Source organism: Mirounga angustirostris, unplaced genomic scaffold, assembly GCF_029215605.1.
Source record: "Mirounga angustirostris isolate CCGP_5_RB_7025 unplaced genomic scaffold, mMirAng1.0.hap1 SCAF_13, whole genome shotgun sequence".
Classification (NCBI taxonomy): domain Eukaryota; kingdom Metazoa; phylum Chordata; class Mammalia; order Carnivora; family Phocidae; genus Mirounga; species Mirounga angustirostris.
In genome coordinates this window covers 3,741,220-3,767,983 of record NW_026991721.1, presented here as the reverse complement: position 1 = coordinate 3,767,983, position 26,764 = coordinate 3,741,220, and the positions used below count along the sequence as shown (strand labels likewise).

The 26,764-nt window shown below is 55.7% G+C and overlaps 1 protein-coding gene across 1 annotated transcript; it reads right to left on the bottom strand.

The window, feature by feature from the left end:
- Positions 1-14,896: 14,896 nt before the first annotated feature.
- FGF4 (fibroblast growth factor 4) lies at positions 14,897-16,657 on the bottom strand. Its single transcript, XM_045893085.1, has 3 exons — positions 16,318-16,657; positions 15,636-15,739; positions 14,897-15,073 (listed from the first exon to the last, which is right to left on the bottom strand). Exons 1-3 carry the CDS (start codon positions 16,655-16,657, stop codon positions 14,897-14,899), a joined length of 621 nt encoding a protein of 206 aa, XP_045749041.1.
- Positions 16,658-26,764: the final 10,107 nt, after the last annotated feature.

Genomic DNA, 26,764 nt, shown 5'->3' with positions numbered 1-26,764 from the left:
AGGGTTGCTGCTGGTTTAGGACCTCTGGGTGCTGGGCCCCGGCAGGGGTGAGAGGGCCGGGCAGGGATGCCTGGCTGTGGGGAGGGGGTGAGATTGGCACCCATCCTGCTGGGAAATTCCTTACATTCTTTCTTTGGGTCTGTGAGCTCATGAGCAAGGGTGGTGGGTGCATTTTATAAACCGGAAAATAAGTCATTCATTGAAAAGGAGAAAAACAGACGGGTTTCCAATCTGAAGGCTCAGTGGTCATCAAAGTCAAGGACAGGGAGGCGGCCTGGCTGTCCCCATGAACTGGGACAGCATGGTGTTTGCAGAGAACCGGTCCCCCACTCTGCCCACCCACTTCTCCCGCCTCCCTGCTCTCCTCCGGTCCCAAGCACCAGCCTGCTGCTGGGTGATTTCAGGAGCCCCCGTTGGCTTCTGCTTCTTGTCCCATAGCAGCCCGTCCTCAGCCCAACAGCCAGGGTGACCCTCTGCCCGTGCAAGCCGCCTCAGGTTCCTCCTGCTTCCACCGACCCGTGGCTCCCACCACCTTCCCGGAAAAAGCCCGTGCCTGCCTCGGCCGTCTGCTGTCTCACCTGCTGCTGTAGCCTCTGGCCTCCGTCCCCCCGTGCCCTCTGCCTGGCACCCACCCTAGGTCCACCCGCTGGCGTCCGCCCCACACCAATGCTGGACGGCTGCTCCCTTTCTCGGCAGGGGCTTTCCTGCCTTAGATTTGCAGCATCCTGGCCACACATCAGCATTACCTGTGGTCCTACTAGGACCCCATGTCACCTTGTTTGTGTTGCGTACTGCCTGTCCCCCAAACCAGCACGTGCGCCCCGCGGGGCCAGGGCCTTCACTCCTTCACCAGAATAGCGCCTGGCATAGCGTGACACCAAGACATGTTTCGCTCAGTCTTGAGTGCCCCACAGCCCCTCCGGGCCGAGAGCCGAGTGGGCACCTGAATGAAGACTGGGGGGGAGGGAGGGCCAGTCCTCAATGTGTCACGTCTCCAGAGTCTGCTTTGGAACAATTTGCTCAGAATCACGAACCAGCGACGTCCCCAGGGAAGAAACCAAGAGCCAGGGTTTGATCCAGACCCCGAACACACCCCAGGGCAGACAGGATAGGGCAGAATCTTGTCCTCAGGGCAAGGGTGGGTCATGGGTTGACCTGCCCTCTCCCCGCCGCTGGGCTGGAAGGTGGTGGCCCAGCCAGAAAGACGAAGATCCCAGAAGACGAGGGGGAGAGGGGCAGGAGTCCGCAGGGTTTTGAGCAAAGGTGCCCTATAGCCGTGCCTGGGGGGTCCCGGGGAAAGGGGGTAGAGAGATGGAGGCCAGCCCCCAAGAACAGCTCCGCTGTTCCCACAGCACCAGACGTCTGTGCTGGGGATCCCAGGGGACTCACAGTGCGGCGTTTCGAGAAACGTGAGTTTTTCTCATGTTACAGTGAGCAGTAAAACAGTTTATGCACAGCCCCTGGGTCAGGACCCCCCAGAAATGGGACTCCAACAGGTAGGCTGAACCCCAAAACCCAAAGCCTGCCTGGGCCTCACCCTCCTGTCCTGGTCTTCTTTTTTTTTTGCAGTACAGTTGACATTACGTGTATAACTTCCATCCCGGTCTTGAGGGTCATGATCCTTCCCCAAGACCTGTCTCGGGTGTGGGACAGTCCCCAAGGCTCCAGGAAGAAGAGCTGGGAATTAAGGGTTGCCAGATGTAGCAAGTAAAAACAGGACGTCCAGTTAAATTTGAATACCGAATTATTTAATATAAGTATATCCCAAGTTCAGTAAGCTGTGCAGTCTTTGGGATATACTTACACTAAAAAGGTATTTGTTGGGCGCCTGGGTGGCTCAGTTGGTTAAGTGACTGCCTTTGGCTCAGGTCATGATCCTGGAGTCCCGGGATCGAGTCCCGCATCGGGCTCCCTGCTCAGTGGGGAGTCTGCTTCTCCCTCTGACTCTCCCCCTCTCATGCTCTCTCTCTATCACTATCTCTCTCAATAAATAAATAAAAATCTTAAAAATAAAATAAAATAAAAATAAATAAACTTATAATAAAAAAAATAAAAATAAATAAATAAATAAACTTAAAACCATGAAACAGAGGGGGCGCCTGGGTGACTCAGTCGGTTAAGCGACTGCCTTCGGCTCAGGTCATGATCCCGGAGTCCCTGGATCGAGTCCCGCATCGGGCTCCCTGCTCAGTGGGGAGTCTGCTTCTCCCTCTGACCCTCCCCCCTCTCATGTGCTCTCATTCTCTCTCTCTCAAATAAATAAATAAAATCTTAAAAAAAAAAAAAAAGGTATTTGTTGTTTATTTGAAACTCAAATTTAACTGGGCATCTTGGATTGTATCTGATAACTCTTGAGGGTTTGGTACCTGAGCCTCCTGGCGACACCCATGTGTGTCCCCGGGGAGGACCTATTATTACAGCCCAAGCCATGGGCAGAACATCAAGCGATACTCTGTCTCATGAATGCAGTCCATCTGGTGTCAGGAGCGAGCAGCCCATCACTGGGAGTATTCAAGGTGTGGACCAAGGTCTAGTGTGACCCGGAGTAGAGGCTGGGGCTGCAGCAGTCTGGGGACCCGGTGGCCTTGTCCCCCACACCCCGCTGGGTGAGAGCCCCATGGGAGAGGGGCAATGACCCAAGACCCACGAGCCTGGCTTCTTGCCTCTCTCTCTTCCTCAGTGGTTTAGGTCCCTCTGTCCCTTGCTGCTCTCTCGGACCCTTGCTTGTCAAGCCCAGCACGGGAGACCGGTGTTTGCACATGAATAGGTGGAGATTTCCTGAGGCCATCTTGCTCACAAAAATGCACATTTCTCACCAAAAGGCTCCAAGTCGGGCACCACAGACTCCAGCAAGCAGCCAGGATGATCCTGCCTACCAGGTGTGAAGGCAGCTGGGCCCTCCCAGGGGTCCCCCCAGCTCTGACCTGGCTGGACCAAGCCATCCCGGGGGCCTGCTGGGAGCCAGGACCGGAATGTCCCCGAGGTCTCCAGAGCCTGCATAGCAGACAGGAGGCAACTCGGAGTGTGGAGCCACGATCCAGGACTAGAGTTGCCTGCAAGCAGATCTTCAGGGATGTGGGAGACCTCTCTACGCTCACTCCTTCATTCAACAAACATTGTCCCCTGCCGCGTGCTAGATGTTCTTCCAGACACTGGGATGCGGCGGTGAAGGAGAGACATGAGGTGGGCAGGGGCCTGCTCTCATGGGGCTCAAGTCTGGGGGAGACCCACAGTAGACATCGATTCGATGGTTTGGGTTGCAGATAGGGCCTGGGAAGGTGCTAAGGCAGGGGCTGTGGGAAGGGGTTTTAGCTGGGGTCAGGGAGGAGGGTTTTGGATGCAGAGGAGTCCTTCTGGGGCAAGAACACTCCGGGTTGAGTGAGCAAGTGCAAAGGCCCTGGGGCCAGTTGGTACAGCCTGTTGTAAGGCAAGGACGGGCAGGGTGGGAAATGGGGCTAGGAACGCAGGAGGGACCTCGCTGGCTGGGTGGTAAGAGCTGTGGTTCTGGCTCCCGCGCCCCCCCTCCCCGGCCCCCGCCCCGACCGGCTTACGTCTCTGTTCTAATCGCACACAGCGCCCATGCCCGGGCTTGCTCCTCTGTCTGCTGTGTCTGGGCCGTGGCACTGGATGGGACCAGCCAGCAGCTCTCCCCCTCTTCCGTCTGGAGCCCAGGAGGCTGGCTGAGGTGGAGATGGGCTTGCTCCTCCTGTCTGTGCCCCCCAAGAGATGTGTCCAAGTTCTAACCCCCACAAGGTACCTGTGTGTGTGAACTTACTTGGAAAAACGGTCTGTGCAGATGTACTTAAGGTAAGGATCTTAAAGTGAGATCATCTTGGATTTAGAGTGGGCCCCAAATCTAATGGCAGGTGTCCTCAGAAGAGAATCAGAGACGGAACAGAGAAGGCCAGAGAAGATGCAGGCACAGGGAGGCAGAGGCAGGAGGGGCATGGCCACCCCCAGAAGCTGGAGGAGCAGGAAGGACCCTCCCCCAGAGCCTCGGGAGGGAGCACAGCCCTGCCCACACCTTGATCTCAGACTTCTGGCCTCCAGATGGGGAGAGAATCGCCTTCTATTGTTTTAGAGCGTGTGGTCATTTGTCACAGCTGCCCCAGGACACTTGCACAACACCCTTTGACTTCTTTGACTTGCTCAGTGGAGAGGAGACCCAGACACCTGTGAATCTCCTTATCTTTCCAGCCTGGAGAGTCTCTTATACCTCTCAGTGGGGAGAAGGGGTTTAGGGAGAACTCAGGGTCAAAGAAATTTGGGGGCCAAACGTGCCCCTCCCCACACCGGCCCGCCAAACTCTGGCCTTTAACCTGACTTTCCTTACCTGTGAAACGAGGCGACCACCTCATGGGGCTTTAGGGCCTCTCCATAAGACCCAAGAGCAAGGATCTCAGCAAAGTGGGGGCCCCAGGCCTAGCCCAGGCTCTGCCCAGAGTAGCCCCAGAGCCCTCCAGAGCACCATAGAGCCCTCCAGAGCCTCCTAGAGCTCTCTAGAGCCCCTCAGAACCCCCTACACCCCCCAGAGCCCTCCAGAGCTTCCTAGAGCCCCCAGAGCCTCCTACAGTCCTTTAGAGCACCCAGACCCTCCTAGAACTCCCTGGAGCGCCCCCCCCAGAGTCCCCTAGAGCCCCCCAGAGCCCTCCAGAGCTCCATAGAGCCCTCCAGAGCTTCCTAGAGCCCCCCGGAGCCTCCTACAGCCCTTCAGAGCCCCAGAGCCCCCTAGAGCACCCTAGAGCACTTCAGGGCGCCCTAGAGCTCCCTAGAGCCCCACAGAGTCCCCCAGAGCCTCCCTAGAGCCTCCTAGAGCTCTCTAGAGCCCCTCAGAACCCCCTACACCCCCCAGAGCCCTCCAGAGCTTCCTAGAGCCCCCAGAGCCTCCTACAGTCCTTTAGAGCACGCAGAGCCTCCTAGAACTCCCTGGAGCATCCCCCCAGAGTCCCCTAGAGCCCCCCAGAGTCCCCCAGAGCCTCCCTAGAGCCTCCTCGAGCTCTCTAGAGCCCCTCAGAGCCTCCTAGAGACCCCCAGAGCCTCCTAGAGTCCTTCAGAGCCCCCAGAGACCTCTAGAGCCCTCCAGAGCCCCCAGGACCCCCCAGAGCTCTGGAGACACTGGGCTCCAGCCCTATGGGGCAGCCCCCCAGGAAGGTGACTGGGGGCTGTTTGAATCCATTAACATATTCTGGTGACAATCTCATCTCTAATCACATTAGCTCTGAAGTACAAATCAGGCCAGCCCTGGGGCCAATTTCAAAGGGTCAGGGGCTTGGCAGTCCCTGGGCTTTTCTCCAGGCACTGTTTGCCTCCCCCACCAAACCCACAACTCCTGGGCTGGTGTCAAGGAGCTGGGAAGAGGCCAGGGGCCTCCCTGGGAAGTGTGAGTGCGTCTGGGGAGGCGCGGATCGCAGGCCTCTACCCGAGCCAGGCCGGTCCAGGCCTCCGCGCCTGCCATCCCCACACCTTGCTCTGGGCTTCTGACCTCTGTACAGATTCCTGGGCCTTCCTCCTCCCCCCGGGGCCTGCGACTGCCTTCGTGATGGCGGTCGGAGGTGGCCTTGCTTGCTGGCCGGCTGTGGGGACAGGGGCAGGGATGACAGGCCAGCCCGGGCTCCTTTGGGTGAGGGTCACAGGGGTCCCCTTGCCTGCACTTGCTTGCTTCCCCACTGACCTCAAGAGGCCAGATTCAAGCAGGGGGAAGCTGGATTCCTGCCCTCCATGGGAGAGCCCAAAGTGCTCAAGTGCTCGGGGAGGTGCCGCTGCAGGAACAGGCAGGACCTGGGGCTAGTTTAGCAACCAGCAGTCTTTTTTTTTTTTATTTTCAAAAGGTAGAAATTCAAAAATTCATCTAGTATTGCTCACTTATCGCCTTATTACACCATAATTTTCTTGAGGGGGTGGTTACTAAGCTTTCTGCGTAGCCAGGTATGTGATCCACCCCTGAGAACATTCCATGGAAGCAGGACCATCTGTTACAGCCTGTGTTCAGAGCACGACGGGTTCTTGGTGTCCAGGCCTTTATGTCTTTGCTGAGTTTGTGGTTCTGTTTCAGCGTTTCCCAAAGTGTGGGCCCTGGACACCTGCCGGTTTCGGAAATGGTTGCAGGCTGGAGTTCCCTCCCGGCACAAGGAAAGCCTGGATTCTGCCCAAAGCCTCCGAGAGAAGCAAGCCCTGCTCTCCACCAGGGGTCCGTGTTCCCCTCCCAACACCGAGGGAGCACATGCCCAGATGGCCGGCGTTCCCCGCACGGCCCGTGGTCCCTGGGAGCGAGTGGGCGGCAGAGAGAGCTGGGAGTATGACTCACTGCATCTGCCCCCCTCACAGCCGCTCCCCATATCCCCTGCCGTATAACCGACTCCCCCGAAACTTCGTGCAGAAGGCAACACTATTTTCCTGGGCTAACCGATTCTGTTGTTGGACGGGACTTGGACAGGACACAACAGGGTAGCTCGTCTCTGCTGCAAGCTATCCGGAGTCTCAGCTTAGAAGAAGACAAGCAGCTGGAGGTTTCTTTCCTTGTCCTGGGCCTGGGCTGAGGCGGTGTGACCTCCAGGCACAGCAAGGACTGTCCCTGAACGGCAGGGAGGACACAGGCCTCTGCATGCAGCCTGGGCTTCCTCCCAACATGGCGGCCGCGGGGCACGGGGCTGTGACACGGTGGCTCCAGGCTGCAGGCACGAGGGGTTCCGTGACCAAGACGGAGGCTGGGCTGCCTCTCATGACCCAGCCTCAGAAGGCACACAGGGCACTTGTGCTGAGGGCGGGGGGGGGGGGGGGGGACAGTCAGAAGGGGAGGGGACACTCAATGGAAAGAGAGTCGAAGAAGCCAAGGCCATTCTTAAACCTCCACAGAGCTGCATCTACCATCTTCTACTTTATCCAGGAGTCTGGCCACTTGCACCGCAGGCCAGCAGGACGCTCTGGGGTTTGGCTCCCTGTCCACCCAGAGACTCTGCTGTCTTTGCCCCTTTGTGTGTATTAAGAGGGTATGATCCAAGGGCAGAACGTCCTGCTGACCCCCAGCAGGGGAACTGATTTTAGATGGGACGTGAGTGGCATTAAATCACAGGGCATGTCACAGTGAGATTGTCCCTTTAGGCCATGCTCATTAAGAGGAGAAAGTTTCTGTTTGGTGATAGCGAGTCCTTAACACATCTCTAACACTTGCAAATCTCCCTTTGGAACAAAAAAAGAAAGAGCGAGCCCCAGGCTCAGAGCGTCCAGCAGGTAGCTGCATCTTGCATTTTGTGTGTTTTCCTGGGTGACGCCCAGCGCCTGGCAAGAGACAGCACGCATCCCAGCGGACATTTCAGTCTGTCCCCGTCTACAGGAAAACCCAGCTCACTATCCAATGCACAGACTGCAGAGAAACAGAAGCTTGGACGTGAGCAAACTACCTGCCATATAAAAAACAAGAGTCTTATTCAGCACCGTGTAGAGAAATAAATTCAGAATGGGTCAAAGACTTCAATGTAAGTCGTAAAACTATAAAGCTCTTGCAGGAGAACATAGGGCAGAAGCTTCATGACGTTGGATTCGGCAAGGATTTCTTGAATACGACACCAAAGGCACAGACCATGAAAGAAAAGAATAGACAAACTGAACGTCATGAAAAGTTTAAAATTCCGTGCATGAAAAGACTGTCCACAGAGTGAAAAGTCACCCACACAATGGGAGAAAACGTTTGCACATCATATATCTAATAAGAGATCAATCCCCAGAACATGCAGAGAACTAAAACCCAACAACAAGCTCATTAAAAACCAGGCAAAGGACCTGAATAGACACTTCTCCAAAGAAGACATACAAATAAAAGGCCAATAAGCAAATGAAAAGGTGCTCCACATCACTAATCCTCAGGGAAATGCGAATCAACACCACAATGAGATACCACATCACACCCATCAGGACAGCTGCGATCAATAAAACAGAAAAACCTAGTGTTGGCGAGGATGTGGGGAAGTTGGAGCCCTCGTGCACTGTTGGTGGGAATGTAAAATGGAGCCGCCCGGGTGGAAAACACTAGGGCAGTTCCTCAAAAAGTGAAAACTAGGATTACCCTAGGATCCAGTAACTCTGCTTCTGGGCATAACCCCAGAAGGATTAAAAGCAGGATCCCGAAGAGATATGTGCACACCCATGTTCACAGCAGCCTTATTCACAATCGCTAGAAGGTAGAAGCAACCCAAGCGTCCACCGATGTTTGAATGTATAAGCAAAATGTGGTCCATCCACGCAACGGAGTATTTTCCAGCCTAAAGAAGGAAGGCAATTGTGATGATACCCGCTATAACATGGATGGACCTGAGGACGTTACGCTGAGTGAAATAAGCCAGACGAACACAAAGGGACAAATCCTGTGTGATTCCACTTACACGAGGTCCCTAGAGCTGTCAGGTTCATAGAGACAGAAAGTAGGGCGGTGGGCGCCAGGGGCTGGGGGAGGGGGAGGGGGACCTCGTGGTTAACAGGGAGGGAGTTTCAGTTTAAAAGATGAAAAAGTGGTGCAGGTGGATGGTGGTGATGGTTGCACAATAGCGTGAAAGTCTTAATACCACCGAACTATTCCGCTTAAAAATAGTGGGGTGCTTGGGCAGCTCAGTCGGTTAAGCGTCTGCCTTCGGCTCAGGTCATGATCTCGGGGTCCTGGGATCGAGCCCGTGTTGGGCTCCCTGTCAGTGGGGAGCCTGCTTCTCCCTCTCCCTCTGCCTGCCACTCCCCCTGCACGTATGCTCTCTGTGTCAAATAAATAAATAAAATCTTTTTAAAAATTAAAAAAAATAGTCAAGATGGTAGATTTTTAAAAAAGATTTTATTTATTTATTTGACACAGAGAGCATACGTGCAGGGGGAGTGGCAGGCAGAGGGAGAGGGAGAAGCAGGCTCCCCGACGTGGGGCTCAATCTCATGACCATGAGATCATGACCTGAGCAGAAGTAGAGGCTCAACCGACCGAGTCGCCCCAAGATGGTAGACTTATGTTTTATTTTATCACAATAAAAATAAAGGGGAAGGGCATGGGGCAAGTAGGTGAGTGGGGAAGCTAGTTTCGAATACAGTCTTTTTTTTTTTTTTTAATCTAATTGGCTTTATCAAGCGATCCATGGATCGGGCAGCATCCCATCTAGCAAGCAGAGGGGCGCTCCCTGGGTGCAGCCTAAGCCAGCGGGCACTGACACCAGGAAGTTCTCCTTCGGTGAGCCCCCCTGTGAGCTCCTTGACCAGCGGCTCCTGGTCTCCCAGTCAGCAGGGGCTGATGGTGTGTGACCTTGACCCTTGGTGGAGAACACACACTGAACTCCCACACACAGCGATGGCAGGGAAGGCTCCTCAGGTGTGCCTGGGTGAACACCTGGTAGGTGCCCAGGTTGGTGCTGGGTGCTGGGGACACGGGAATGGTGTGCAAAGCCTGGCCCCATCCCTGCCCCGGAAGATCCCAGTCGTGGGGAGAGAAGGAAAACAGGCTCCAGCAAGGAATGATGTAACTCATTACTTCGTGGATAACCCTGGAGAGTTAGGAAGAACTGCTGGGTATGGTGGATGCTGGTGGTCCCCACTCAGACCCCTTTTCCAGAGGCCTCCATCCCCCAGCTGCTAATGGCCAAGCCCCCCTGCTCCTGGAAAGGAGCCGCCTTGCCTGAATGTGCCTGGAAGGATCTGCTTTCCCCTCGGGGCAGCCTGTAGGCAGGGACTGACTGATAGGGGGTACAAAAGCAGGGACCCCATGCTTTCAGGTAGGACAGCTCTAGCGTCCTGCTTACACCCCAGACTACTGCAATCACGTCTTTGTTCCCCTTTTTCCTGGTCCTGCTCTGCTTCCCTCATTTTTTTTTTATAGGCTTTCCCCCCAAAAGCTCTTTCCTTGATAACCTCTTGCTTCGGAATCCCCATCTCAGGCAGGAGGAGGGCGGGTGGGCGGACTGGGGTATTCTAGGGTGTGGACACGTGGAGGCTGAGGTGCTCTTGCAGCCCCGAGTGGAACGGGTCTGAGGCTCCCAGAGGGGAGGGGGCATCACAGTCCAGCAAGGGTGTCTGAGGCCCTGGGACTCTGGTGGCCGGTCAGCTCCTCCCTGGGCAGGCCTAGTCGCAGGGCCCTGGCGCTGGGCCACTGCTCTCCCAGCCCCTGCCCATGACAGGCCCCGTGTGGGCCCCAGCCTTGCCCCATGTTGTTTCGTTTTTTTAAGAAGCGTGTAGGATTCAAATTATGAACTAAGAACAATTAGAAAATATTCCTGATAAAGAAAGACTCGGAGCTGGGGAGCTCTCGACCCCTCCCACTTAGGCAGGAGGGAACCAGCACGGGCTGCATGGAGGAGGAGGAATCCGGAGTGTGATCTGGGGCCGTCCGAGGAGCCGGCACGCCCGCAGGAGGGTCCCCCGCTCACAGGACAGCACCCCGGGCACAGAGTAAAACGGATTGGGACTTCAAGACTATAACGACCCCGTCTCTTTGGAGATTAATGATAACAAAAGGCGGCCCTTAGTGTTTGTTGTAGTGCTCAGAGGAGTCCCTGGGCTGGTCCAAGGTCACACAGCTGGGAGGCAGTGGGCCTGAGGCTGGGTCACCGGGGAGGGCAAGTGTGAGGAACACAGGCCTGAGAAGGTACCCCGGGGCATCGGGCCGCCCTCCTCCGTCCTCAGTACCTCTGCTTTCTGTCTCGGGGCCCCAGGCCCACAGCCCTTCCCGCCACCCCACCATGGACACTCCCGCTGGGCTGTGTCCCTTCTCTGCTCAGTCCTCTCTGGCCTCCCCGCCCCTCCCAGCCACAGGGGGCTCCAGCCACAGGGGGCTCCCACGTACTGGTGACTGGCACCTGATGCTGTCCCCGGCTCAGGACCTTGGCCCTAGCTGTTCCCTTGGCCGGGAATGCTTTTCCCAGAATGGCTTCCTCCCTCTGCGCCTTCAAGTCTTGGCTCGAATGCCAGAGTGGAGGCCACCTGACCCTCTCTTTCCCTTTCCCTTGCCAGATGTCTCATGGCCTCCAGTGCGGCCACCTCCCTCACTGTGACGGGGGCCCCATGCAGGCTGGGGCCTCCCTTTTCCTCACTTGGATACCCCAAGCTCTTAGCACTGTGCCCGGCACATAGTAGGCACGCAACAAGTACGTGTTACGTGAGCGGGTGCCCCCTCCGTCCCCCTCTGGGCCCATCTGCAGTCTGTGCCAGGCGGGGGAAAGGCCCAGTGGAAGCCCAGTCCAGGCGTCGGATTCTACCCACGCTGGGCAGGCTTTCGCCCCAGCAGCGGGATGAGGCCTTCCGTGTTGGGCCAGAGACCTTCTGGGGACCACGGGAGACGGCGGAAGACCAGCCAAGCCCGGACATCCGTCAGCACTCCAGTCCTCACGGCCCCCCAACCCAGGCCCCGCAAGAAATATGAATAACCACCCTTATTAGCTTCTCTCGGGTTGCAGGGACAAAGTGCCACACGCTGGGCACCTTAACACAACAGGAACGTAGGTCTTCCTGTTCCGGAGGCCGGAAGTTCAAAATCTCCTTCTGAGGCCATGAAGGTGAACCTGCTCCGGGCCGCCCTCCCAGCTGCTGGTGGTTTTCAGTGTTCCCTGGCATTCGTCTGCTCAGAGACGTCACCCCAACCTCCTCCTTCCCGGGGCCTTCTCCCTCTGTCTTTACTTGAACTTTCTAGAGGCACACTCAACTCATGGGATTAAAGTCCATCCTGATTGACCTCATTTTAACGCAATTACCTCGTTAAGACCCTGTTTCCAAACAAGCTCATATTCTAGGGACTAGGGGTTAGGGGCTCCAACATTTCTTTTTTACGGGGACACGATTTAACCCGAAACACTGCCCATGCATTTCTTGGGCACATCTAGGTCACGGGCATCGAAATGAAGGGAAGGAGAAGGTGATGTCTTGGACAGCACAATAAGTACAATTAAAGATCTGGCAGCCCTGATTGCCTTTTTTGGGTCTTTTTGTCAAGGGACTGGATCTATTTGGGGGGGGGAGGGGAATCCACATTCTAGGCACTTTAGGTCAGTGTTGAATTTTTTTATTGCAATCCACACTAACAAACCCGTTCTCCATCACATCCTAGTAGAGACTAGTTATATACATATGGTCACAAACTAATCTATGCCCTTCCCGGGATTGATACACTCTGGAAATTTCTGGGCAACCTGACTGCATTCCGTTTCCTTTTCACAAAAGGCTAGTTGCAGTCATTATATGGATTTCAAGACTCATGGGTGGTGTCTACTTAAGAGTTGGAAAACTCTGCTGGAGTCAGTCCTCTGATGACCAGCTCTGGGGGCTCACTCCCCACACCCCCCAGGAAAGTGCAAATTGCTGTGGACCGTGCCAGGCCAAGGGGGGGTGCGCCGAACTTTGGCGGGGATGGTGTGAATTGGCCCCATCACGAGAATAAACTGCAAGATTCAGAGCCCTCGCGAAACTCTGACGCTCACACCCCACTAGGCTCCCGTCTTCAAGGCCACATTTGTGTGGACACAGCTGGCGAAAATTCGTCTCCCCCACCCCCACCCGCAGCCAGGCAAGGCTTGAGGCCTCAAATAGACACTGGGAGGCGGGAGGGAGCCATAGCTTAGCATTTCCAGGCAGGTTTTAATCGTTTTCAATACCTTCCCCGGTTCTTTACATCAAGTCCAATGGGGTTCTTTTCAAACACGGTAAATGTTTCCATTTATTCGGCGTTAGGTCTGTGTGCATAGCACATACATCATAACTGGGGTCGGCACCTGTATAAAACTACAGACAGATCCTGCGAACCGCGGAAAGTACAGAAACCTTAAATCCCATCACAACAGAAACACTTTGCAATATTTCAAGAGGCCCAACGACATCTCTGTACGCTTCCCACAGTGACTCGCTGACTCGGCGCAAGGGGCCAAGGGCGACCACGTTCTGCACTCAAGACATCTTAATTGCTGGCTGGGCTCTGAGACGAGACTTCGTGCCATCGTCCGAGGCAGCTAAGACTTACGAAGCGAGAGCACTTGGAATATGAATGTCCACACATTCCAGCCCCGCCCCCCACGATCAGCGCGGAGACCCGAGAGCATCCCCTCTGCTCAAGACTCCTGGAGCCTGGGACGCAGTTTAACATTGAAAAACGTTTTTATTTCACGGCACAGACGGCAGGTTAAGATGTACACAGCCCGGCCGTCGGGCTTCACAAGCGGCTTCTTCCTTCCTCCTCTCAGCCTCCGTTTAAGGACAGTATTTTAAGTTGATGATTTGCATTCGAACAAAGAGTTTTAAAGAGGAATGTGAAAGACACAAACTCCAATCAGCCTTTTCCAGTCTTGCTGTCTGTCGACTCCCATAAAGTTAATTTGGGAGGCAGTTCAGAAACATCCTAGGAGAGCATTAAAGTCTTGACAAAACATTCGGAGCATTTCTGGTAGCGAGCTAAGGTCATTTTGTATAAACTCTAAAAAGTCATTCATTAAAATTAAATGTTTGCCATCACCTCAGGACTTTTTTTAAACATCACTGACCCTGCCTCTTCCATCTTGGCTGCAGCGACAGGGGTTACATTTGTAAAATATATAAAGAAAAATATAAGGTTACTTGGTGACCATATAGCGCACTCTAACAGCTGTCTGCAAATATTTTCACCATGATTATCCTTACTAAAAGTAAATCACGGGGTAAAGATAGCTCAAACGTGACAAGGTTTCAATGGGATGCACCGAGGCTATCTGCAATCCTCTTTGGCTACATATGGAAAAAGAGCCACTTGGGATGGCCAACGCCTGCGCCCGGTCTGAGCGTTCTGCAGATTTCGCCAGATGAGTGGGTTAAGGGCTTTCGAGGTAGATGTTAAATCCACTTCATCAGGGAATGCAATGGAGAGAAGCAGCACCTTCCTCCATGCAAACACTGCATTTAGTGTTTTTGCACAATGATAAGGACATTTCACCTAAAACGAACAGCTACTTCTAGCCCAAATCTTCCCCAAGCACAGGGAAGCACATTTAAAAAAAAAAAATCTAAAAAAAAATAAAAATAAAAATAAATTAAAAAAATCTATATTCTATTACTTATCAGAAGTACCAGCTATCACATATTGTATTTTATCACTAGGGTTTTGGTTGTGGTCGCAAATACACCCATCTTTCCATTGCAAGCCTTCCAGCGGGATATCGGTTCCTTTCTGTCGGATTTACAAAATTGCTTTGCTTTTGCCTCTGCCCCAGTGGCCACAGAGAAACACGGGCTGCGGCTGATCCAAAAAAGGAAAACAGGAGTTTATAAAGTTGTCTAAGAGTCTCCCCCATCGGGGAGATGGAGGAAGATTGACTACAGAAAAGTTCAAAGGTCAGTCTTGGCAGATCTAAAAACAGAGGGGCAGCGATGCGCTCCCACAGTGCATTTTCTGCACCCGAAGTAAGGCGATCTGTCCCGATGAATAGCAACAGGGCACAAAGGAGCGGGGCACCGGAGGATGCTAGGAGCAGAGCCAGGGCTGGGAGGGTCCTTAGCGGTCTCCAAAGCCCCGGGAAGGCCTCTCCAGACACGGGGATGGATGCTCACCACTGCAGTGCAGGGCACCATGCAAAGCAGGGTTGAGACTCGAGTCTGACGTCACCGTTTTTAAACACACAGTAGCAGCACACTTGTGACAACTTTCTGACAAGTTAAATAAATCCAGCGGAAAGGTCTTCACCGTCTTACCGGAAAACTCAGGGTTGGGGTTTTTTGTTTTTGGTTTTGGTTTGTTTGTGGTTTTTTTGTCTTCTTTTTCCCCCCAGAACAATACAAAACACACCCACAGAACCATAAATAATTTGGTGGCGATATATACACATTTAAATAATTAATTTAAATATCTTACACCTACTCTTGCATTAGATCGTCCATCTGAAGAAAGTCTCCTGAGCATCCAGAAACTGGGGCAGGATGCCGGGAGTCACAGCCTGGGGAGAAAGTGGGTGACCTTCATGGTGGGGGACACTCGGCTCCCCTTCTTGGTCTTGCCGTTCTTGCTCAGGGCAATGAACATGCCCGGGTATCTGTAGCACTCGTAGGCATTGTAGTTGTTGGGGAGGAGGATCTCTTTGAACTTGCACTCCTCTGTAAAGAAGGGCTGGGAGGGAGAAGGGACAGGGTCAGGTGGGGCCACCTCCTGGCCAAGGAACCCTGAGGGCCACTTGTCAGGGGCTCCTTTCTGACCCAGCCCTGCTCTGACGGAGATGTCTCTCCTGGGAAGTTGGGGTGCCAAGACCCCCACAGGGTGAGAAGACCTAGGTGGCCAGCCCCCGCAGCTGGTGCTCCAGCCACCTGCCTGGCACCTGACGGCCAGAGAATCTCATCTGCACTGCGACCACCCTATAGACTGCCGTCGTGCCTGCCGGAACCCACCAGAGAGAGGCTACGGGGCAGGGCTGCCAACGGCACTCTCTATGGACTAGAAGGTGTGGCTCAGGGATGGTAGAAACTTCATTGTTCCTGTCCTGGCTCTCTGCCCCTTGTTTGGACAGGCCCAGGGTCACCAGCGAGGCCTCGGGGTACTTGTGTACTGGGGGGAGGCGGTACCAATCCTGTGACCCACCACAGTCTCAGGGTCCAGGCATAGGCCGTCCTGGAAGGGCCGCGGTCCTGCCCCTGCTGCCCCAGCCTGGGGCTCTCCCGGCCCCGGAGGTACTCACCGAGCCATACAGCTTGCCCTTGCTGCTCATGGCCACGAAGAACCGGCTGGCCACGCCGAAGATGCTCACCACGCCCCGCTCCACCGGTGAGAGCTCCAGCAGGCCTGGGGGCGGGGCGCGGGTCACTCCGGGGCAGGGGACCCTGGCCCGCCCCACCCGTCCCGGATCCCCTCCTCGGCCTGCGAACCACCGGGGCCCCGGTTTCTGGGGTGGGGGTGGATGTAACGCGGCCCGGATCCCAGCGTGCGCGGGCGCGGAGTCGCTAGCCTCCCGTCCGGGCCCCGCGGCGGCCGCGCCCAGTCCCGGTCGGTAGGAGCCGGGCGGCCCCGCGGGCCTGCGAGCCCGGCCCGACCTGGACGCGCTTCCCGGGACCCCCCGCGGGTGCCGGCTGGCTGCGCCCTTCGCCTTGTGCCCGCGGGCGCGGGCGCTGGAATTCCGCGCCCAGAGCCCGGGCTTCCGAAGGCGGGGAGGCGGGGCCGGCTCGCCCCGGTGCGCAAAGGCCGTGCCCGCGGCGACTCCCGGGGCCGAGAGCGTTGTGTCCCCGCGCCGGAGGGCCCCGACCCCGAGTCCGTCCCGGTTCCCGCGGCCGCCAGCAGGTGCTAGCCGGGACCCTGAGTGCGGGTCGGCAGGGGCGGCCGCTGCCCGGGGCCCCCGACCCGTCGCGCCGGCCCGCGCCACTCACTGTCGCCCGTGTCCGCGTGCACGCCGCCGATGCGGCCGTCGGGGAGCACCTGGAGGTGGAAGCCGATGCCCACGTTGCAGTAGAGCCGCCGCAGCCGCTTGATGCCCAGGAGGTAGTCGCCCGCGCCGCCCTGGACGGCCGCCTCCTTGGGCTGCGCGGCCACCGGCAGGCGCGCCAGCGAGCGCGCCACCAGGCTCTCCCAGCGGCGCTCCAGCTCGGCCCCCAGCGTGCCGTTGGGTGCGGCGGGTGCGGCGGCGCCCCCTCGGCCGGCCCAGGGCGCCAGCACCGCCAGCAGGAGCGCCGGGAGCAGCGCCGCCGCGGCCGCCCCGGGCCCCGCCATCCCCGCCCTCGGGCCGTGCGCCCGGGAAGCCGCGGGGCCGAGCTGCGCCTGTGGCGGCCCGCGGGAGCGCACGGCCGGGAGCCGGGCAGGGGCTGCGCGGCCGATGGAGGAGCGGGAGGCGAGGGACGGGGCCCCCAGGCGCCGGCAACTACCCGGGCTGCATGGAGCGGCGCGCGGCAGGGCAGGACGCACGGCCCGGGCTGGGACCCTGCGGAGCGGTGCGCGCCTCCCTGCGCGCTGGGCCGGCAGCGACCGAGCCGCTATATATAGCCGGGCGCCCCCTCCTACTCCCGCGGGGGGCCGTTCGCGTTCGCCTGGGCGCCCGGGGCGCTGTGGCGCTCGCGGCTGGTCGCAGGCCGCCTGCCAATCAGAGCTGGGGGAGGGGTGGCGGCCGGGACGAGCGCCTCTAGTGCCACCTGGAGGGTCCCCGGCCCCCACCCCTGGGTTCGCCGGCTCACCGACCTGTTGGTCCCGCCCCTCGAGTGTCCTCCACTCCTGCCTTCCAGCCAAAGTTTTGCCTCCTGCACTTCGCCCCTGTCTGTCCCTTTCTCCGCCTTTGCCTGAGCAGCCCGAGTGCCGCCCTAACCAGGCACCCTCGGTTCCCAGCAGCCACTCCTAGCGCCTGGCCTCTCAGGGACTCCCGGGAACCTGGTTCCTTTGCTGGGACCATGCAGACCCGCCTGGCTTTTGGGGGTAGGGTAGGGCAATCAGCAACATGAGCACCTGCCGGGGAAGGAAGAACCCAGCGCCAGAGGCTGGGAGGACTCAGTCCCCCCCGACTCTGGTTTGGCCCCCTGCACACTGGGGGGATGCAGAGATGGAGTTCTGTAAGCCAGCTAGAGGCATCACCTGAGCAGGGTGCTTCCAGTGGGCGCTGCTAAGGGAATGCAGGGGGTGAGGCGTGGGGGTGCACCCAGGAGAGGCCACAGCCCTGCACCTTCTATACACATCCTCCTCCAGGAAAGGACAGGTGGCAGGGCTCAGGGCCATGCAGGATATTCACGGCCCCCTCCCCGCTGATTCGCAGGAGGAAGAGTCAAGGGCCATAGCTGGAGCCCCCTACCTGGTGGGGACCCAGGCCAATTCTCTGGAGCACTCCACCCTTGACATCTGCTGTCACCACTCCCCACTGTGCCCATTATAGCCTGATGGGGGTGGGACTCACCGGAGGCCCAGCTAGGTGCTGGCTCACCTAGGTGTGAAAATCCCTGTTTTCTGGGGTAGCTGAGGAGCCTTGCTGGAACACAGGTCCTGCCCAGCCACAGCTGCCGGGGGGCCTGGAGCCCACCCCAAGCCCTGCTGCCCCCGGCACTTGTGACCAGAGCCATCCCCAGGCCACTTCGGCCTCTCCCACCTCTTACCCCATTCCTTGCCCTTGGACCCAACCTCCGAACCCTGCTAGGGCTCATTCACCCCAGGAGAGGGGACCTGGGAGATTTGAGGTCTCTTGTCCTGAAGCCCAGAGAGGGGGGCCTTGGCAGGATGAGAACCGGGTCTGCAGCCTCTTCCATGAGGCTCTTTGCTCCCCTCCAGGCCTGCAGCCTACCGGAGCAGTGCCCACCCAGGCCAGGGCCTTTCTGGACTGTTGGCTCAGAGCTGCTGTGGGGACCCCGGACCCCCCAGATGAGACTTCGGATCTAGGGCCAAGAAGATAATTCTGGCCAGGGCACACATGCAGGGGACCGAGAGACAAGTCCCAAGTCCTTTCCGTCTCTGGGCCCCCGACTCCCCTTTCCGTCTCTGGGCCCAGGTGGTGGCCCCTCCTGATGTCTTCACAGGGTGTCGTCCCTCTCTTCCCAGGACCCCGTCAGGGAGCTCCCTTCCTGTGTCTCCTATTTGCTGGCAAGTTCAGTGAAGGAATTTAGGAGCTGGTTCACCTGGTTCATCTCCCAGAACCCCTGGCCCACTGCACACAGTAGGTGCTCTTGGTGACTTTCCCTCGGAGGGACTGACAGCCAGCAGAGGTGTCAGGAGCTGGGAGCTCACTGGGGGTCCCTGAGCCTGTCCTTACCTGTGCAGGCCTCCTCAAGTGTCCAGTGGAGCCGGCCAAAGCACAGTGAGGATCAGTCAGCCATCAGGTGAGGGGTATGGCAGGAACCCCTCTGGGTGGCCTCTCATCACCCCCCATCTCCCGCAGGCTCCCCTTTGGCCACACTGGCCTTCCTCCCCATCTCTCCAACCTCCTCGCTGGAGGACTCTGCCTCCGATTTTTCCGTCACTTGGGGAGAACTTCGGAGTGCCCCTCTCCCACCAAGGCAGTCCTCTGGGGGAAGCTGCTTCCTGGCCCTCAGGAGTCTCCATCAGCTTGCTGTCACCTCTGAGGAGCAAACTCAGGTGTGTCTTATTCCCAGCTGTGCCCACCCCCGCCCCCCCGCCTTTAATAGTGCCCGGCACGCAGTAGGTGCTCAGGAGGTGTTGTGTGTGAATGGCAGCCTGGCTCCAGGCAGCTTGGCAGCCCCTCGGCCCACAGACCCTCCCATTCAAAGTGGCAGCACCCAACCCCTTGCTACACCTGGGCGCTAGGGAGATGTCGGGATCGAGTTGCCGGCGCCCCCACGGGAAGCTCCACGCTGGATTTTTTCCCTTTGATTTGACGAAGGTGACTAATGTTTCCAGATCCAGCCCCGCTAAGGACTTGAAACAGGCCCTGCTCACACCCCCAGGGACCCCCATTTACCAAGAACCTGGGGTCCCAGGAAGCGTGTCATGCCCTGTAGATGGTCTGGCTCTCAGCCTCCTGCTTCAGGGTTGAATCCAGGCTCCATCCCTGGCACGTTGGCCATTGCCCTTCTGATCGTGCTTAGTGTCTCCATCTGTAGAATGGGCACAACAGCAACTCCCGGGCTGGACAGTCGGGCTGGACGTCAGCCTTAACAGGACCGTCGATGCTTTGGCAGCAAGACCTGTGGAGGTTTGGACAGGGCCTGGCTCACAGTAGCCGGTCAGAATTTACGTGTCTTTATCCTCTGGGTGGGACTCACCTTGCATCATCACCAGGGACTGGAGGGACGGAACCAAGGGTCCATGCCGAGCCCTCCTAACGGTGACTTTCTCTAACCTACAGAAACCCCACAATGTCGTATCTTCACAAGGGTCTGGTCTTTTTTTTTTTTTTTTTTTTCATTTGTTATCCTTGGGGTTTTTTTTTTTTTAAGATTTTATTTATTTGCGAGAGAGAGAGAATGAGAGACAGAGAGCATGAGAGGGAGGAGGGTCAGAGGGAGAAGCAGACTCCCTGCTGAGCAGGGAGCCCGATGCGGGACTCGATCCCGGGACTCCAGGATCATGACCTGAGCCGAAGGCAGTCGCCCAACCAACTGAGCCACCCAGGTGCCCCAATCCTTGGGAATTTTTTAATTATTGTTATTATGTTATGTCTTATTCCAGGAGTGACAGGGCTTCTCAGAACTACCCGCTCAGCTATTAAGAGCTCACTTGGCGGGCGCCTGGGTGGCTCAGTTGGTTAAGCGACTGCCTTCGGCTCAGGTCATGATCCTGGAGTCCCAGGATCGAGTCCCGCGTCGGGCTCCCTGCTCAGCAGGGAGTCTGCCTCTCTCTCTGATCCTCCCCCCTCTCATGCTCTCTATCTCATTCTCTCTCTCTCAAATAAATAAATAAAATCTTAAAAAAAAAAAAGAGCTCACTTGGCTTAATACTACTCCTAATAAAGAAGAGCTGTATATAAATTCAGTCCCCATCCTGAGGCAGGACACGGGCACAGCCCAGGCAGGGCTCTGGGGCTGGGGGAGCTTTGTTTTCTCTGCCTGGCCTCCTTCCCTCCACACGGCCCTCACAGTAGTCTCTCTGCAAACATCAAGGAGAAGGGTAAGGCCATCGGTATAGACGTGTCTACACCGAGTCAAAACACCCCAAGAAATGGGTGACACTTGCTTTCTTTCAGACATCCAAAGACACGGGAGATCCAGCCCATTTCTTGTAGCTTTTTTTTTTTTTTTTATTGTGGTAAAATACACATAACATGAAATTTTCCATCTTGATCATTTTTAGGTGCACAGCTCAGGGGCATTAGTCACCTTTATGTTGTTGGGCATCCAGCATTCCCATCCATCTCTAGAACTCTGTCCTCTTCCCAAACTGAAGAAACCCTGCCCCCATAAACACTAACCCCTTCCATCCCCCTCCCCGTCCCTTACTCTGTCCCTACTAAACACCAACCACCGTTCTCCTTTCTGTCTCGATGAATCTGATGACTCTAGGGACCTCATGGGATTGGAATCATATGGGGCTTGGCTTTCGTGACTGGCATCTTTCACTAAGCCCAGTGTCCTCAGGGTTCATCCATGTGGTGGTATTAGGTGTCAGAACATCCTTTCTTTTCAAAGCCGAATATATTCTGATGGACCACGTCTTATTTATCCGTTCATTCCCAGACACTCGGGTTGTTTGCACCCCTTGGCTGTTGTGAACGGTGCTTTTACCAGCATAGGAAAAAAAAGTGGTCTTTAAGTATCTGCTTTCATTTCTTTTGGGAATACTCCCAGAATGGAACTTGCTGGATCATATGGGAATGCTATGTGTAATTTTTTGAGGAACAACGGAACTATTCCTCACAACTTTTTTTTTAAGTCACCTGATCACAGGGCATCAAAGAGACAGGACAGCAGGTCACATCTTGTCTCACAGGGGTGTCTTGGGTGGACAGAAACTCATCCAGAGGTGGCTGCGTGCCTACTAGATTTTCCTCTCCCTTGTTATTCTCCTGGCTTCTCTTTTATGTGGAAACTGACTCAGCTCGGGCAGAATGACAGGTGCAGGGACAGTTCTTACAACTACAAATCAATAAAGCAGTCCACCTTGGGGATGCACAGGTTGGCACATCTCTGTACATATTAGATACTCAAGCCTGGGAGCATCAGAGAACCATGCCTCTGTTTCCCTATCTGTAAACTGAGGAATCAGAGTTCTCATGCCTGACAGCTTTTGGGGGATTGATTGATTGATTGATTGATTGATTGATTTTAAAAGATTTTATTTATTTATTTGACAGAGAGAGACACAGCGAGAGAGGGAACACAAGCAGGCAGAGTGGGAGAGGGAGAAGCAGGCTTCCCGCTGAGCAGGGAGCCGGATGTGGGACTCGATCCCAGCACCCTGGGATCACGACCTGAGCCGAAGGCAGACACTTAACGACTGAGCCACCCAGGCGCCCCAGCTTCTGGGGGATTTAAATGAGAGGATGCATGTTAGCACTTAGACCAGGCAGGCCACACGCCCTAGCAATGCACATAGCCGTGGTTGACTGGCGGGCATTGCCACCCCTACCCAGGGGCCCGGCACGTGTCCTGATTGCCCTCCCACACCAGGTAAATGTGGGCACTTTGCTCGCCTCTCAGTGCCCAGGTTCTACCTTCACACAGTTGTGGAGAGAATGAGGATTAGATGCATAACCAGACCTTGAACCCCCAGTACCTCTCCAGAATGTGGCCAGGACATTTACTGGGTGCTGTCGGGAGCCAGGCTGGACCAGGCTTGGTGTGTCTGCTCCCCCGTCTCTCCTCCTGCGACAGGGAAGCTGGGCTGTGCTCATCATCATTATCACTTAGCAGCTCATGCAAGGTCATGGAGCTTACAGATGGCAGAGCCAGGACTCAAGCCCTTTGGCCATTGGACCAAAGCCCAAGCTCCCAGCCACGCTGCCCCCTGCCTCAGTTTCCCCTGTTGTGAAACGGAGCTCATGGTCCCAACCTTGTCTGTCACACTCGGATGTTAGGGATCGAACCCTGTAGGTGAAAATCTTTTGTGAGCTCCAGGGTGGGGATCAAGCTCCAGGAGCTGATATTACAGCCCTAGTAGCTTTCCACTTGGAAAATCATAAGATGCATAACCAGCCCCCCTGCTCCCTACCAGTCCCTCCTCATATTTCAAATCAAAGACAGTCGGATCTAGAAGGGACCCACCCAGATGGACTGAATATGATCCTCCTATTTCACGGTGGACAGTGGGAGGCCAGAGAAGGAAAGGGTTGTCCAGGAGTTTAACCCTCTCACTCAGAGGTCTGTCCTCCCTGCCCGAGTATGACAGGCACTGACCCGCAGAACCTACATCTTGGGAGGGAGAGCCCCCCAAACCAGCAAACCAGCAGGAGGCTGCAGCTCAGAGGTCATGGGGCGTGTTCGGTGGAGTCACCAGGTTGTAGGCATGGGGACATTTCAACCAATACCTAAAAGGTGAGAAGGAGTCGGTCAAGGGAAGGGTGGGGTGCTCCAGGCAGAGGGGACAGCAGGGCGAAGGCCCAGAGGTAGAGACTCCTGGGTATTCGAGAAGGGAGAGGAAGTCAGTGCTGGGGGTGGTGGGCAGGCCTGTGGACCTGGATGGGGTCCTAGTTCACCCCGCAGTGCCTATCCCAGGGACCTGGGGGCTGACTATCAGGAAGACTAGGACAGGGGCATCCTTGGAGGTGTGGTGGGGAGTGGCTCCCCTGGCCCCAGGCTCGGCGTGTCCCAGCACCCTGACCCTGAGGCCGCCCTCTCCCCAGCAACACTGGGGGTCTGCTTGTTTCTGTGGGCATGAGAATCAGCCAGGCTCCATGCAAGTGGATGGGAAAAACTGGTGTGGGAGGGAGCTGGACCCCCACACCTCTCACCCCCCCCATCCCCAGTGCCCTCAGAGGGATCATCCTGGGTCAGGCGGGGTGAAAGAAAGGTCCTTCCAAAGGTCAGCATCAGCGCAGGCAACTGGGCTCCTCTCTCCTCCTCCCTCCCACCCTGTGCCCCGGGATGGACCCTATGGGCCTAGGGAAAGTTCTGGACAACACGCTGAGGCTATGCGTGGCATCTGTGCCCCAGATGGGTCCTCTCTCTTTCCCGTTCTCTGGTTCTGAGACAACAAAGCCAGAAATAGTCCAAAAACTATCACCTGGCCCACTTCATGCAGCTTGCAGAATAATCACAGGCCCCAAATCAAGGGGCAAGGATGTCCCAATGGGGCTAATGGCAGGGACTTGGAGCCAGACAGCCTGGGTCCAGATGCCAGCCCCCTCCTGACGTGCTATGTGGCCTCGGACAAGTCACTCCCCCTGTCTCTGAGTCTCTGTTGATTGTTCTGTAAAGTTGGCCTACGATGATGATGCTCACCGGGTGGGGTGTCTGGGAGGAGTAAATGAAATGGGACCCTCGCTACCAAGTGGGAGGCCCAACGAAACTTCAGGGAGGGGAAGAGAGTGGCCCTGTGTTCTCTGAGACAGTGGGTCCCACCCCCATGCCGCGGCTTCCCGGGGCTGAAATGGAACAGCCCCGTCCTGGCGTTTCCAGAAATCCCTGCTGTCTCTCCCCTGCTGGGCTCGGCCCACCTGGAGGCTGACAGGGCTGGGGCGCCTCTCCCTTCTCCTGCTTCCGTCCCACTCCTGGGGAGCCCAGATGAGGGGGAAGCCCGGACAGGTGTCTGCAATGGGACTGGGACAGGACAGGACCGTCCTGCGGAGGCTGCACCTTCTCTTGGGACAAAGTTAGACCTCGGCTTTGGGGCTGTCCTGCCCTCAGTTTTGTTCAGACAGAAGTCAGGTGTCCTTTATTCCCGGGCAGTTCTGAACTTTGTCACCTACATAGGACACGTCAGTCTGCTTAGGAGCCCCAGGCGTACCACCCTGAAGGACCCAATAAATCCAGCCCCCATCCCAAATTTGGATTTCGAATGACCTTGGTTGGAAAACTCCCATTTGCTCTGGGGAGCTGTTTCTTTGTCCACGGGGAGAGGAGGCTGGGGTGGGGGGCGCTCCGTGGGGAGGGGGCCAGGGGACCCCAGCCCCCTTTCTCATCTGTACCCCACCCCCCCTCGGCTGCTGCCCATCCTGGCTTGTGAGCGAGCCCTGCACTTTATCAAGTTGAAATCCAAAATGTATCATGAAGAGTTGCAAAGAACACGATCTCCAGTGTATCTAAAATATTGGCATTTTTAGATAAAATACTTCTGTTACTCTTTTTTTAAAACGTATCCAGTGGAGTCATAACGATTTGATAGCCGCCATCTTTTATTTTAAAATAAGTGTGAACAACTCTACTCCAAAAGCCAAAAGCGATAAATCCTCACCTTCTTCTTTGCATTTATGTTTCTACTCCATTCCCCCACCAAATTTACCCCGATTTAAGCTGATTTTAGCCTTAAAAATTTTTTTTGATCACCTGATCATGATTGTCTGGAACCAAACAATTTCTATGAATTGAAATGTTTTAAAAACGGGTTTTTGGGGCACCTGGGTGGCTCAGTTGGTTAAGCGACTGCCTTTGGCTCAGGTCATGATCCTGGAGTCCCGGGATCGAGTCCCGCATCGGGCTCCCTGCTTGGCAGGGAGTCTGCTTCTCCCTCTGACCCTCCTCCCTCTCATGCTCTCTGTCTCTCATTCTCTCTCTCGCAAATAAATAAATAAAATCTTAAAAAAAAAACACAAAAACGGGTTTTTGTGAGCTTTTTTGTTCTGGCTTTTGTTTTCATCACAAATATTAATACATAGTTGATCAGAATACTGTGAATATAATGCCAAATGATGGATAAGTAAAAAGCACAAATAAGGGGCACCTGGGTGGTTCAGTTGGTTAAGCGTCTGCCTTCGGCTCAGGTCGTGATCCCAGAGTCCCAAGATCGAGTCCTACATCGGGCTCTTTGCTCAGCGGGGAGCCTGTTTCTCCCTCTGCTTGCTTCCCCTGCTTGTGCTTTCTCTCTCTGACAGGTAAATAAATAAAATCTTTTCTTTTTTTAAAGGAACAAATCTTTAATTGGAGGGGGGACAGGGTTTTGTTTTTGTTTGTGGTTTTCAGTGATTTCACATAATCATTATTACTCATTGCTGGGATAGTATGGGATTTGGCCGCAATTTCCAACCCATCTCCCAGTCCTGCTGGTATAAAGGCCAAGAAGCCTCATTCACAGAAGCAGGTGGAATGACCGTTTAGTTACCGGGAAGTCACTTGGGGATTTGAACATCTGCTGAAGTGTATGTTCAAAATCACATGCGATTTAGCATCAAAAATGGTTTTTCCCACTCTGTCCACCAAACTTTGTTGACATAAAATAAAATAAAGTAAAATAAAAATAAAAATAAAAATAAAAATAAAATTTGTTGACAGCAAAGACACAGAAGCCTCCAGAGTCAGCAAAGCATTTATTATCAGTCCTGGGAGTTGGACTTTTTCAGCTTCTGGGCAGTTTCTCCATAGGCTTCTTCACCAAGACCTTGAAAGAAGGATGAATTATGCCCGTTATTTTTTTTACTGGGAGGCCCAGTGTTAGACCCGACACAGCAGGGGGAAGCAAAAGGAGAGGGGGACCCATTGCTAACTTCAGTCCAGCTTGGCCACACACAGGGATGAAAATCTTCTAACGTATCGTGTGCTTTACATACATTTCTTTCCAAACCTGGGACCTACGGACATATAGAAACTGCCACTGTGTAACGGACTGGCCGGAGCGGTCCTCGGGGTGAGAGGACCATGCGGACCACAATCAGGAGACATCTGACTGCATTTTCCAGTTCCCACAGGCAAGTACGATGTGTCTCTGCAGCCGACTCTCTACTTGGACTTCCGGCTCTGAGAGAGGGGGCAGATGAACAAGTCCATCCACAAGCAGACAGAAAGGGCCCGAGCTCTGCCAGGAGCTCGCGCTGCTGACCTCGGGGGCTGCCACCGTCTTTGCTGTCCCGGGCCTCTCCTGTGGGAGAAATGCATCTTTGTCAACTGTGTGGGATTCGGGGGACAGGTCATGACATGACAGCAGCATTCCTGTGGGCCTCTGCCCCCTGAGACGTCTGCGTCCCCAGCTCCCCAGTGCAGTCCCGATTGTTCCTACAGCCACCCTGGACCCCAGCAGGGGCTGCTTCCAGGTGTGGGAGAGTTGGAAGGAGTGTCGCTGGTCTTCACCTTGTCCCTTTGTTTGCTGCCCTGAGGCTGTTGCACCTAAGGAGAGCTCCCGGTGAGGTCTGGGCGGGCTACTGAGCATAGCCTGGCTTTCGTGAAGTGGGGGGGCACTGTGAGGGAGGTGGCCTACTGCCTTCTCTGGGTGGGGTCTGTCCTAGGAGAGTGCTCATTTGGAGCGAGTCATCTGTCCCTTTTACTCACCGGACCAGAGGACACAGGGGCTTGGGCCACAGGTGTG